The sequence below is a fragment of the Lathyrus oleraceus genome, chromosome 2, assembly GCF_024323335.1.
Source record: "Lathyrus oleraceus cultivar Zhongwan6 chromosome 2, CAAS_Psat_ZW6_1.0, whole genome shotgun sequence".
NCBI classification, from domain to species: Eukaryota; Viridiplantae; Streptophyta; class Magnoliopsida; order Fabales; family Fabaceae; genus Lathyrus; species Lathyrus oleraceus.
The window spans coordinates 139,064,846-139,079,733 of NC_066580.1; the positions used below are offsets into that span (position 1 = coordinate 139,064,846).

At 32.3% G+C, this 14,888-nt stretch overlaps 1 protein-coding gene across 1 annotated transcript; it reads right to left on the bottom strand.

Annotated features, from left to right (window-relative positions):
• Nucleotides 1–500: 500 nt before the first annotated feature.
• Nucleotides 501–2,134, bottom strand: LOC127118514 (mitogen-activated protein kinase kinase kinase 17). The gene has a single exon (XM_051048724.1). It carries the CDS (start codon nt 2,049–2,051, stop codon nt 516–518), a length of 1,536 nt encoding a protein of 511 aa, XP_050904681.1. The 5' UTR covers nt 2,052–2,134; the 3' UTR covers nt 501–515.
• Nucleotides 2,135–14,888: the final 12,754 nt, after the last annotated feature.

Genomic DNA, 14,888 nt, shown 5'->3' on the forward strand with positions numbered 1-14,888 from the left:
TTGAAAAAATGAGTTATTTGATTAAAAATATCCTATTTATAACCTCTTTTAATTAAATCCAGCGCACATTATAAAGGCTAACCTCTCGATTAATTATTTATTTATTTTATATATTTAAGTATTTGATTATTGACAATTAATTTGTATGATCTTTAATATTTTAAGTTGGATCATAAAATAGACTTTGACATGACATCGTATAAGTATATGGTTTTACTTATTTATTTATTTATATATATTCACTTATTTATTTATTTATATATATTCTCTTTCTTCAAGTGATGAAAATAAAAAATATGACATTTAAAAAAAAAACACTGAATAGTTAACAAAGAACTAAATAGTAAAAATGTAAGCTATGCAAATGAAGACCCTCATTACTTAACTTAAGTGCTCAAAATATATATTTCCCTCTCCTTGGTTAGGCTAATTGTAACGTGGATTGTTCAAATGCTAATAGTGGAACAAGTGCTTTTTGTTTTAGAGTCCTTGCAAATAACCAAGCCTACCAAATCTTAATTTTCAAAAGTTGTTTGAGTAAAAAAGGTTTCAAAATTATTTCTACTAAAATTTAAAATAAATACACCCTTAATAATTTTCAACTTGAATCTCAATTTCAAACACCAACAATTCAATAACATTTTTAACCAAAAAGAATAATAATATATTAATAAAAAATGAAATGATTTGATTATTTTACAACACAGTGTGTAAATAATGAATATTCTACAAATATTCCTATCAAACTTTTCCCAACCGTATCTATACCGACATCTCCAACCACAACAACTTCCACTTCCACCTATAATGCTGTTCCTGCGGTTGCGGTTGTACTTGCACTGATTATAACACTCACGCCACCACAACAACCTCAACATTTCCCATTTTACCCTTTCATCAGAATTTGAATATTCCAAACTAGTTTCTACTTCTACCTCCATTTCCTCTACTACCCTCATTACATTCTCCAATTCCGATATTGCCCCTGATACTTCGTCCCCACACTCTTCTTTTTCTGTTGGTGATGACTCTTCTTCAGACGAAATTTCCCTCACCACTACCCAATTTTCTGTTTCCCAATTTACCCTCAATCCACTCTCTAATTTACTAATTCTATTTTTAGCTAAATTTGTATCGCAATTCAACTTTACTTCTTCGAATTCGAACTCGTTTTCTGACTCGGTGAATCGCGAGTCAACCCAGTCCATGACAGAACGAGGTGACGATTCTACCACACTATCGCACGGTAACAGAAATGGATGCTGTAGCAGCTGATCACAGCTCCATCTCCGGCTCCGGTCTCTCCTCAAACACTTCTCGAGAAAATCGATCCCGATTTCCGATAAACCGTTAGGAAACTCCGGTAATTCATCGGAAAATCCAATTTGATTCAGAGTATCGAAGCCTTGATCCTCCCACGGTGACTTCCCGGAGAAAATCTCAATCACCGTGCATCCAAGCGACCACACGTCAGATTCCGGTCCTTGATACTCCCTCCGAATCACCTCCGGTGCCATCCACAACGGGCTTCCACGAGGCGAAAAACATCTCCCACCGGAAAACTCCACCGCCGATCCGAAATCAGCGAGCTTAGCGACGGAGCATGAACCTCCGGCAACGAGAACATTCTTCCCCTTAACATCGCAGTGAACAACTCCACGCGCGTGAACATCCCTCAGCGCGTTAACCAAACACCACGCGAACTTTCTAACTAACCGTTCGTCCACGTCAGCGCGATCCAAATCAGCGACGGTGCCACCTGGCATGTACTCCAAGTGAAGATTCTTAAACGACGACGTTCCTTCACCCTCGCACGTGACGTCATCGCCGAGATAAGATACCACGTGCGGAGAAGAAGAAGAAGAAGATAACCGTTTCAATATCGCAATCTCATTCTCCAACGCTTGTAACTGATTCGGAAGCGCAGTTTTAGTATCAACAGACTTCACCGCGAAAACTCTAGAATCGCTTTTTGAATAAGCCATATTCACGACGCCAAACGCGCCCTTACCGATACACTTTCCTCTCACCCATGAATTAGCCTTATTCATTGCTATGTTTTTGAAAATGTGTGTTTTTTTATTTGTAATTGTAATTGACCTTTGCGTTGTGTTTGTTTGATTTTTTTAGAGGGACATGAAAGAGGTTTATATATATATACACATGTAGTGCGTGTTTGTTCTTCTAACATTCGGTGTTACGTGTTTTAGAAATTTATTGTTTTTTTAATAATGTTTATTTTTATTTTATCTGTGTTACATTACAGCATGGAAAAAATGAAAGTGGATAATTAAGAAAAGCGGTGGTGTGTGACGTTGAGATGAGATCGTGAAGGACGGTAATGTTTTTAACTTTAGATGGAGAATTCTTGGAACAGAGGACTTGATACTGTTTTTTTCTTATGGGATTGGACTTTTAATCCTTATCCATGATTTTTTAGATTAAGATTCTCTTTTTTATTTTTTATTTTAATGTTATCAGTAGACAATAGTTAATTAAGTACTTAAGCTTTTTGATGTATTTAGGTGAATATTTTGTGTAGAGAAAAAGTAAAATTAGGTGATTCTAGTCCTATAGGTTAGGCTAAAATGTTTGTATGTTTGTAATTAAGGGTGTGCCAAACTTGGTTGTTTTAAATTTTTAATGTGTTGAGTGAGTCATAATTTTGGGACCATAGTTGTGTGAAGTAAAAAAATAATAAAATAATTTTTAACCAAATTTTATTTATAATTAAATAAATTTACAAGAAATGTTTTTTAAGCGTAAAAGATAACACATTTGAAGTTCATGCATAATTTATTATTAATGTCAAAAAATAATAAAAACAAAGCAATGTAATTGGGACATATTACTCCTCTCAAACTTTAAGACCTAACTGAATATACTTGCATATACTTACAGGTCGAAGTCTAGAAACACCTTGTTATAATTCTCCTAAATAGCAATAGTAGAGATCATCTTATTTGATGATTCGATCGAAATAAACAACCAACAAAATTTTAAATTTGATTCACTACACTGTTAGAATAAGATTTAGTTCTGCATCTATATCTTAAGTTTTGATGATAACAATATTGTATTTGTATGAGAACAATTTTGTACCCTAATGATTTGTTATTGTGAAGCTTTAACAACCAGTTCTGATTTTGAATATATGATGTGCAACATCATCAGTTTCTGAACTATGTGTTATAAACCCGCTTTTGCGCAAGTTATTAGAAGTTCTGAAAGACGTCAATATTGTTGCTGCAATGTTCTTTATGCTTCTGAGATATTTCACTCATCAAAAGTTTCTAAGGAGACACTATGTTGTTGCTGCAATGTTCTCTCAGTTCGTGCTTCTGGACGAGACTCTAATAACCAAACTTCTGAAGAATGGCAAGCTTCTGAAGTTATGTTATGAAACTGAAGATTTTGAAGATCTCAAAACAGACGGTTGAAGTTATTAAGATTCTGACTGAGGATTCTGAAGATTCTGAAGATACTGAAGACCTCAAGTCAGACTACTGACGCTGTCAAGGTTCTGACCCAAGGTTCTGAAGTTTCTGAATCCAACTCTCTATTTCTTCATTTCATGCTTCATCAACTTTCATCAAAAACCAATGAATTTGAAGATAAGATCAAAATGGGAACGTGATCAAATAGTACATGGTACAAAACGAACAATCTTTCCACTACCTAATTTCGTGGGCAAGGACAATACTATACATCACACTTGTCACCTTTTATGGGCGAAAGGACAGTACGCAATATCATTTATTTCCCATCCAACAGTGGACAGCCGCCCAAATGATCTCTTCCCATTTTGCCCTTCAACGGTCCTATGCTTATGTTATATAAGCAAGACTTGGAGACTTGAAGAAAAACACACATGTTACGCAAATATTTTTGACAAGTTATTTTCTTTGTGAAAAGCTATCATTTTTTAGTATACAATTTTCTTTAAGTGTTTGCTATTCATTTGTGTAAAACTGCTTGTATAGAAGCATCTTGTAACACACAAAATATTATTCAAACTTTATGTTTGATTCCTTAAGGAGGTTGTCCTTAAGAAGACAAATAAGGTTGTTCTTTGTGAGTCCTTAAAGAGACTAAGGTTTAGTTTGATCATTGAGAAGACAAAGAAGGTTATTCTTTGTGTTTGTTGTAATCTATTGATTATATTGGATTAAATCTTTGTGTATAAGGCAAAATCACCTTGGCGGGTGGACTGAATTAGCTTTGAGTTCAAGCGAACCAGGATAAAAATCTGTGTTATTAACTTGTTAGTGGTGTTTTTGTCTTGGAAAAAACTTTTCCTTGTAAAAGCCAATTCAAACTCCCTTTTCTTGTATTTTTCACACCTTCATACACCACTTTTCAAACAGTCATACCACGACAACTTCTTATAAAATCTATGCAGTTGGATGTTCATCTCATGATACTAGCCTTCACCAGCTCATCAACAAATTTAACTTGAACATAACAGAAACAACACTAACGCCTAAACATATTGAAATCAACATAGTTAAAATTTATTAGCAACTCAAAACTTTTTAAACCAAAACATTGGTCCTTATAAAACAGAGAATTGACAACGAGACAAAGCTATTGTTGACAAACATACTCAATTGACCAAATGCTTCCAAATACTCCAAACATAAGCGATCCAAATGACATATAATTTTATAGTTAATGTTCTTCATCTACCTAACAAGCTTTCGAACTGTTCCAAGTGTTTCCATCCATTTACAATTGGAACTCTATACATCTGCAAAAATTGAACATTAAAAAAAATTGAGAAATCGACTCCTCTCCATCACACCCTAACTTCCCCTAATCTAAAACTTCACTTCTTACTACATTATCATTTGTTGAGATTCTATTTTGAAGGACTATGCAAGCCAAACATGAGACTGAAGGGGGGGAGGGGGGTCGACTTATTTCAAATTTTGTTCTAAGATTGACTATATGGTGGTTGGATGTTCGACACAATGCTCTTATAAACCTCTTTCTCTAAACATTCCCTTCATGCGACCCACCCACCTACATCCAAATGACAAATATCCATCATGTATTTGTAACTTACACATCATACCAAATACACATTTTTTCATTATTTACTTTTCATTTTCATTTTCCTAATAATAATATGTTTAACATACTTAAGTTTATAATCCTCAATCCTCATTCTTCAATTAGCCTACACATTTTTTTCATTTAACTCAATAAATTTTTCTCTCTTCCTCACTAACACCCCTTACCTCCTAAAAACTGTTTAAAGATAGATTTTAATTTAAAAATGATACTTGACGGAACCATGAAGAGAGAGAGAGAGAGAGAAAGAGAGAGAGAGAGAGAGAGAGAGAGAGAGAGAGAGAGAGAGAGAGAGAGAGAGAGAGAGAGAGAGTAGACAAGTATCGGATATAGAACATATTTCAAGATTACCACCTGAACGCCAATAGACAAATGTCTGTGCTTCCAAATACTCAATCACAATTTCACTATTTTTATCATCTAGTTCCATATTTATTTTTGGTTCGGATTTGCTCCAATTGAAATCCTAAGATAATTGAGCGACAAATAACCCATTCTATAATGTAGGATGTTTGTTCTCTCAAGTAACCAATAGTGAGGTACGTTAATCCCTACAATCGAATTCTTTTGAAAATTTATTTTCAGGTAAGACATTGATTCGAAAGGTAGTAGGATTTCCATTAAAATTTGAATATTTGACCATTTTTTCTCACTTATGATAATGATGTCTTCAGTGTATTGAAGGTGGGAAAAACGATGGTCATCCACCTTAAATATGTATCCCAAAAATTTCCCTGAGATAATATCTTTTTTTATTAATAAGCTTAATCCTTCAGCTACCATTAAGAATAAGAAAGGAACAAATGACCTCTTTGTCTTAATCCATAGTCCATATTAAACTCCTTAGTGGGACTACCACATACTAACACCAAACTAATGATGGCCTTAAGCATTTTAAGATCCACCTCCCCCACTTCTCATAAATGATTATTTTCTTCATCCCAAAGATTAGAAAATCCCAATCCACTGAATCATAAATTTTCTCAAAATCCACTTTAATATGATCACTTATTTCTTATTTCTCCTAGCCCCGTCCACAAATTCACTTGCCACAACCACCCTGTCAAGAATCTGCCTAACTGAAATGAACATTGATTGTGCTTCTGAATGATGGAATCAATCACTATTTTCAACCTATTGACCAACACTTTAGATATTACTTTATAATATACCTTATCATATATTCTTGACGAGTTATTCTTCTTTGGAATGAGAATCAGAAGAAGAAAAACAATTTGTACCTTTAACAATTCTACCGTTTGTGTGAAATTCTATGATCTCTTAGAACTCTTATATAAACACGAAATTTACTCGATCCAGACTTAAACTATTTGAACTATTGCATTTTCAATTTGTTCTACAAACTTTGATTTCCGAAAACTCTCGGACTAAACACTATCTATCCACTTTTTTTATTATTTGAATCCGATATTAGCTTATCTTAATTCAAAACACCTAGATAAAACTATATTTTTTTATAAAACAACATTGTTATATTATTTCTACAATAACTTTGACAAATATTAATTTGGGTTCATTGATGAATTTTTCTGTTGAAGGGGTGTTCGGTACTTATTAATTACCCAGCAGTGTTCATTAATTTTATCAATAATATACAGTTGGTCCTATTGCCTAAGAGTAATAATAATTCAACATGTGGTTGGAGTGTGGAATGTGAGCTTTATAGTTGAGAGGTGGATGTTACTAGTTGGTTAAGGGAACATAAAACCGTGGCGGTAGTAGAAACATAGCAAAATTTAATTAGGTAACAATTTCCACGTGTCAAAAAATTGTTGGTCCACGAATCTATTAAGACAGTGCTAGATCCTTGTAATGTAAATAAATGCAAAGATTTTGAAGATGTTCATGATGATGCTTATGTGTGACTTTAGCCACACAAAATTTAGTTAAACTACAAGTATATGACGTGCACCACTATACTTCAACCAAATATTTTATTAATATTTTTTATTCTTCATTTTATTTGGTTCTAAATTTGGTAAATTTGTTTCTATATGAAGTTTTGGATTTTGGTAAGGTTCCTAAAATCAAGTCGTATCTTTTAGAAGATATTGGAAATTCTCTCTGGCTTGTGTTGTGGCAATATTTATTGGAACAATTTGGCATGATGTAGTATTTGACACCTTACATTACCGTACTAGAGTATTCCTTTGTTTGGGATGTGAATTTAAGATAAGGTTTTTCCTTAAATATTGATTTGCCTAATTCGGCCTAAAGTATAATATGAAAAATACCGATTCTCATGTTTAATTAAATGTGATACTTCACTCTAAATGGCAAAATTATGCATTTGTGGAGGAGCATGCAAGATTATTTAAAATAAAATTGGAAATTTGGAATTACAACTCATCCACTTTTTTCTCTATATTTCATTGTTTTGGTAAATTATATTAATTAATATCAATATTAAATAAAAATGAAAACTTGATTTAAAAAAGGCATGCATTAAATTATTTTTTATAAAAAAATAAAAAAAATAGTTAAAAAAAATCTAAGACTGAAATACACAATAATTGGTAAATAAAAAATTAAATATTCAAATTTGTTCAATTATAAAATATGTCAAATAATAATTTTGCAAGAACATATGTAGTATATCTAATTATAGGGACGCCTATTCATATTTATTTATTGTTAAAAAATAAAATTTTATTTATTAAACTATTAAATAAAAAAAATACTTATATAGTCTTTAAATTTGATCGAGTATAATCAAGACCGTCTTTGAGAGTATGTAGTCTATATATGACTTCAAATTGTTAGAATTAAACTATCGTTATATAATTTTATATAATATTTGTCTATTTAAATTGTAATTAAATAGGCTTTTATTTATTTTGTATTTGATAAACTATGACTATCTATACAAGATATCTAAAAACGAAAATATAATATTTAATAAAAATATATATTATTTAAAATTTATATTTAATTTTAAATATATTCAAAATAAACATAACACTAAATAACTATATGAAATTTTAAAATATCAAAATATTATTATTTTATTTATTTAAGTTGTACTATTTTATTTATTTAAGTTTAAATTAAATTTAAACTTAGATAATGACATTAAACTTAACGATACAATTATCTTCTATTGAAATTTATGAAATATCTTTATTCCATATATGATTGGTGTATATTATATTATATATATCTTTGGTTTTTCGTGTCTGCAAACCAAGTTTTAGTAAGGAGAAAATCTCTTATGAATGTGCCATTTGTCAGCATCTAAATGATTGAGAATATCATTAAAATAAAATTTGACCAAACAAGATTTTAAAAAAAGAAAATAAACAAAGCGTTACGCATAGAAGGAAAGAGAAATGAAGTAAGTGTTATGTCCACACAAACATGACTTTTGGCATAAAACTAAACACACAAAAAAGGAAAAACCACGACTCAATTTAAACATGGTTTCAATTTCTTAATTTCAAAACCTTTTTAAAACAACAAGTTGAATTATTAATTAATTAACTTAGACTAATTTCTAAAACGATGCCACTTGTCTTTATAATGAATGTCCCACACGGTGGTAGAAAATGGTCTTTAAGTATATGTGGCAAGGTTATGAGAGAGGATAATAAAGTGTGACGCGTAGGAATGGTTTTCTTAGTAAGATGAATTTGCAACCTTTGAGACTAAGACACGAATGAGTAGAAGAATAGAATAAAAAAATATACTAAAATTGTGGTGCTTAGTGCTTACTCGGTGACCTACTTGGTTTGGATAAGATGTAAGTTATGAAGGTTAAGTAAGGAACGTGCTTCATGACTTGACTTGCATATTGATATTGCTGCAAAGACATGGCTATATGTGTATTTATGTTATGCGGTTTATTGTGTCCACATCTTTTTTTTCCTAAATAAAAGTGACTATTAGCATAAAGAGGAGGATGTATATTCTTTTGCACACCCTACCTCACTACGAACCTCCCAAAAAAAGTAAAGAGGATATTTGATTATATGTTGGCAAAGAGTTAAAGGTAGCCATTGAGATGTGGTAGAAAGAGATGTCCCAAAATCATGAGCTTTTTAGGGTTTGGTTGATCAAAAAAAAATATGTATATAAGAATATCCTTAGTAGCATTGCCTTTGACTCTTGAAAAGCAAGGGTCTAGCTTTTGTGCGTTTAATAGTCTAATGAGATGTTACTTTTTATTATTCGCATAATATGTCATAATTTGTTGCTATTTTAAATTTTTAGTCATTGTTCAAATAAATTGTTTAAGAGCGATTTTTTACGAGTAAAGCTCGCTAGGCCAAGCTCATGGGCACGTTAGGCGAGTACATGTGAGAGAAGATTTTCTGATTAAGTAATTTAACGGTGAAGGAATGGTTTATGCACTAAGTAAAGATGGGTGGTGCGCCTAGTGAGCTAGGGTAGTTAGGGTTATTTGTATGGTAAATGAACATTACTTAACAAAGAAGAAAGTAGGCACGCTAGGCGAGGAGGGGAGTGTGCCTAGCGAGTCTATCTTTCTCAAGCATATAAATATGAGGTCAAATTACAATTCTAAGGAAGTTTTTGGTGGATTCAAGGGATTACAGAAAGGTAGTAGGTTCACCTTGGTCTCAACAGGAGAACATGAGAGGGAGATTAAAGGTGGAAGTGATGCTCGAGAAATCAGTGTAGACGGTCTTCCAAGTTTGTCTTCTCGAAATTACTTATACAACTACGAGGAGTAAATGCATCTAGAAATATCTTTGTTAGGGGTATATGTAGTCACTATTTTTTTTACGGTTGTGGAGTTTTATGTAATTCTACTTAAGCTTTATTATTGATATTTATCGTACCTCAAAAAATGAGAACATGATGCTCGCGAGATGGACTTAACAAAGTCGTCACCGAACTTTATTTATTCCTGAAGAGGAAAAGGGAAAATATCGATAAAACCCAAGAAAGAACAACGATGATATTGGTTGTCGCAACCAAATCAGGGTTTGAGAATCGATTACGCTAGGGGAAGATATTAGCATCTCTCACGTCTGTTGTACTCAACGGAAACCATTTGGTTAGTTGTGCGCGTTAGTGTTAACTTTGAAATGTTAGACTTCTCGAGTTATTGAAAGGAAAAAGAATATGGCAAAAAGGTTTATTTTTTATTAGGGTGCCCGACGAGACTTTGAAATCTCGCTCCTATGCATCTCCGGATGCAATAGAGAACTTAAGGCTTACGTAGTTCCGGGAAGAAAATATTTGTTTGTTGGTCGATTTTAGCGAAAGTTATTTTGTCTCAATCAACAAAAAACATTGCTTGCTTCCCAAAACAAGTGAGGAGCGAACGTTTGCATCACATAGAATGAATTTCTAGATATCAACATTCACGGCAAAACGCCATTTATCTCAACTCACACATGTGTGGACAAAATATTGTTTTGCATCTCTCGAGACGAAAACATCTTTCGTTTGTGAAAAGATTTTGAAGGATCATCGTATGTTGGCGAGAAAAAAGAGCTTGATTGGTTGGATGTCTTTTTGGGTTGGAAGACAAATATTTATGACTTGCAAGCAATTACTACTTGGGTCTAATATTTTGAACTATGACTAGACCTTTCACCTAGGTAGTCTTTTTCTTCCAATTTTGTTATGAAGGGGTTTGAATATTTACAAGTGTTTTAAAAGTTTATTTGAGAAAATGCACTTGATGTCGATCGAGGTTTGTTTTGTATTTACAAAAAAAGTTTGGAATGATTTGAGGGTTTAAAAATGATTTGAATTTGGAATGATTTGAGGGTTTGAAAATGATTTGAATTTGGAATGTTTGAGAAGTTGAGATAGTGGAAGTGGATTGAAATGGTTTGATTTGGGAAAAATGCTCGACATTGGATCAAGCACTTATTATTTTTTGTTCTTTTTGAAAATGGTTGATTTTATTCTTTTTTGGTTTTTGATTAATGATCTATCTAAAGAAAATAAAAGCAAGAAAATGAATAGAAACTATAAATAAGGGACGTGGGTACATTTTGTCAATGGGAGTAAGAAAGCGATAAACATACGGTCCATCAAACAAGTGAGTATAAACATACAAAAAGAAAATAGTGAATTGTAAGAAGGCCCAAGAGTAAGCCATGAGACCGAAAATCAACCGAAATTGAAATCCAAATGAGTTTAGCTCTAAACTAACTTAAATTCAATTCATGTAGGAATCAACTCTATAAGAAAGCCGAGCAAATGAATATATGCGTCAAAGCAATGTTCGAAAGTTAAATTGGATTTTAACTCCAAAATCGTAACGCAATCAAATCGATGCAACAATTAATCAAAGTCTATTTAAAAAAACAATTTGTCAATTAAACTAAAACAAAATTAATTAATTAATTAATTATCAATCTAAAAATTAATCAACATATAAAAATAAAAACCAAAATAAAAAAAAAAGGAAAGAAAATGGTGAAAGAAAGAAATGGGCAGGGTGCAAACATGAGAATAGATTTGGGCCCAATCCAATCTTACATTAAACTCTACCAAATAAATAAATAAATAAATAAAAATTTAAAGGCAAGAGATGCTATTGTAGTGTAAAGGGGGCAGTGCCCCACTCTATTCATCACACAGAAAAACCTATTTTGACTATTTCCAAATAATCAAAAGAGACCAATATAAAGCAGACACATGGCAGAGCAAAATTTAAAACAAAACAACAAATAAATATCATACCAAGAAATAACAAAGAAAAAGAAAACGAAATTCCTCTCTCTCAATCCCTCCATGATTTTTTTCCAGAAAAACAAATAAAAAAGACTCTTCAACGAAAATCAATGCTCTCTTTCTCTTTAGGGTCCGCTCAATAATGCAAGGGGGTGGAAACGGTGACGTATGGCGGCTGGGTTTGGTTGTAGCTTAAGGTGTGAGTTATAAGGAGAAGGAAAGGTGGTTAAATGGGGCTTGGTGTGGCATTTTGGAGGCCGATGAAGGCGAAGAGAAGGTTTTTATGGTGCTAAACTGAGTGGTCTTTTGGTGAAGACAAAAAGGTTTATTTTTGTTTTTAACTAATCTCTCTTTCAATTCTCAGGATGTTGGTGGTTCAAAAAAGAGAATAAGAACAGGAAATGGATTGAAAGTTGTATTAGTTGGTATGAAAAATAAGGTGGTTATGTTGCTTACTGTGATGAGTGGATTTGAGAAAACGAAAAAAAACAAATTTTCACGCACAGGTCCTCCAAGCAAGAGACCAAATTTTTTTATTTCCCTTTCATTCTTTCTAATTTCAGTGATGAAAGTGAGTGCCTAACGTGTGGGGGCATCACTTATGGCCTCAGATTGGGTAGTCTTTAATTTCATGCAATGCTTAGTATATATACTAGGGTTTCTTAAATGAAAAGTTCCAAAATACCCTTTTGATTTTTTTTAGTGTGAAAATGAGTTATAAATAACTAAAATAACTAAAATTAAAAGAATTATAAATAGCTCAAATAAAATCGAACCGAAAGCATATATAATCCTATTTATTTTTTGTGAACATGTTAACAAAAAAATAAAAATAAGAATAAAAAGATTCAAGATGAATAAAAAATGCACCAAAAAATGCTCAAAAAATTAAACTGAATACACCATAATGATTAATGTAGAATAAACTTCTCAGAAACATACAACTTTTTGATCAAATTTTGAAATAAAAAATGACCGATTAAAAGGCTCGGACTGATCAAAATACGATCGGAAAAAATTATCAAAATATTAAAACGAGTACTCTAGGTCGTAGATTAATAAAATTGACGACTACAAGCTCGATTTTGAAATTTTTCACCTACTAATTTCACATACATTTGAGAATCAGTTCGACCGGCTTGTTTGTAAATCCAAAAATTGATTCTGGTTTACATTTTAAGCACTATGCAAGATGAAATGCATGTTATGTTATGTAGATGATGCTAATGTTATGATGAATGTATTGATTAATTGAATGAGGGGAAAAATTGGGGTATGACAATATTCTTCGTTCTTAATTCTTATTTTGGATTAAATACCTAAAATATGTTTTCGTGGTACGAATTGACATATAAGAGATGTTGATCATTACTAGATTCAAGTCTCCATCTATTGGATGCTAATGACTAGAGTCAGGGGTTAGGTTTAATATCGGCAGAATACTGATAATTGATGATCAATATCTTTATACCATGATTGAATCTTAATGTTGTTGTATTTAAAAGTTCGAGATACCGCCTATTAGGTAATACAATTGATCTCATATTGTTGAGTCAGAGATGAGATACAATGAAAGCAATAAGAGGTAATATTAATAGCTTAGTAGAGGAGCATATTACTGACCACTGGTTATGCATGAGTATAAATGATGACGAAATATACTCCTAGCAAGTTTGCTTATGATTAACACTGAAATCTCCATTTATTTTCTATCAATTACTCTTCTGCAATCAAACAACCACAAACTCTTTCTTAGAATCATAAAAATTATTTATATTGTATTTAAGCACATCCAGTCTCTATGGAGACGATAATAATGCACCTGCTAACTACTCTGTAACAAAATGGTGTCGTTGTCGGAGCATGGCGCTAGTTTTTAAATACATATCAATAATTTTTTTTATCATTTTAAGTTTTCTATTCATATTTGTGAATATCTATATATTTTTATAACCACTAACCTACTAATAGTATTGCCTAATTTTACTTATTTATACGAGGAAAGGATCCAATAGAACAATCTTTGTTCGATCCTGAAATCGAAAAACCACATGAAATATAAGAATGAAAAAGTTGAAAGTTAGATTGATAGATCTAGAAGAGCCTTTTATCTTTAAAGCAAGAAAAAAAGGATAACATAGATAACAACAATCAAAACAACAATAACAACAATGGAAACAATACATGTGGTATGCCATGCCACAATAGTTCAAGATGTCTGACACACAAAACTAGACCAAAAAGGAATGCCCGTTAAATGGATATGAAAAAGAGAATATTACAAATTTTGTATGCTAACCCTTTTGTAGGTTTAAATCATGAAGATCCATACACTCACCTTATAAAGTTTTACGATATTTCTGGAACACTATGAGCCTCAGAGACTGAAGAAGAAATAATGTTTATGAGATTGTTTCCACATTCACTAATTGGAGAAGGAAATGAGTGGTATCTAGACCATCAACGTCTACAATGACAAATTTAGATGTCTTGGAGGATAAGTTCTTAAATAATTTTTTTCCTCACAAGAAATTCCTGGAAGCAAAGACAAACGTTTCAATGTTATCCCAAGGTGCAAATGAAACACTTTATGAAGTGTGGGAGAGGTACAAGTCCATGTTGAGAAGATTACCAAACCATGGTTTTGATGACTTTACACAGATTCAGATCTTTAGAAATAGGCTACAACAACCAAAGTTGTTGTTAGATGCTACTGCTGAGGGTTTTCTCATTTCCAAGAGCACAAATGATACAATAGAAATGGTTGATCAAATGACAGTCACTCATCATCAAGGACAACATAATAGAAAGCATTAACAAAAAAAGAGTGGTATCATTGAACTAAATACCAATGATAGTGTTCTGGCACAAAATAAGTTGTTAATGCAAATAACTAATGAAATTACAAAGAGGTTGTTGGTCGCACCTAAAAAAAATGAGAACACGACTTAGCGAAGCGTAATTGCACGCTCGCATGATGGACTAAACAGAGTCACAATCGAACATTATTTATTCCTAAAAAGGAAAGGGGAAATATCGATAAAACCCAAGAAAGAACGACAATGATTATGGATGTCGCAACCAAATCAGGGTTCGGGAGTCGATTACGCAAGGGGAAGGTATTAGCACCCCTCACA

Excerpts from the sequence above, each read along its gene's own strand:
- LOC127118514 (XM_051048724.1), bottom strand. The coding sequence starts at position 2,051 with ATGAATAAGGCTAATTCATGGGTGAGAGGAAAGTGTATCGGTAAGGGC.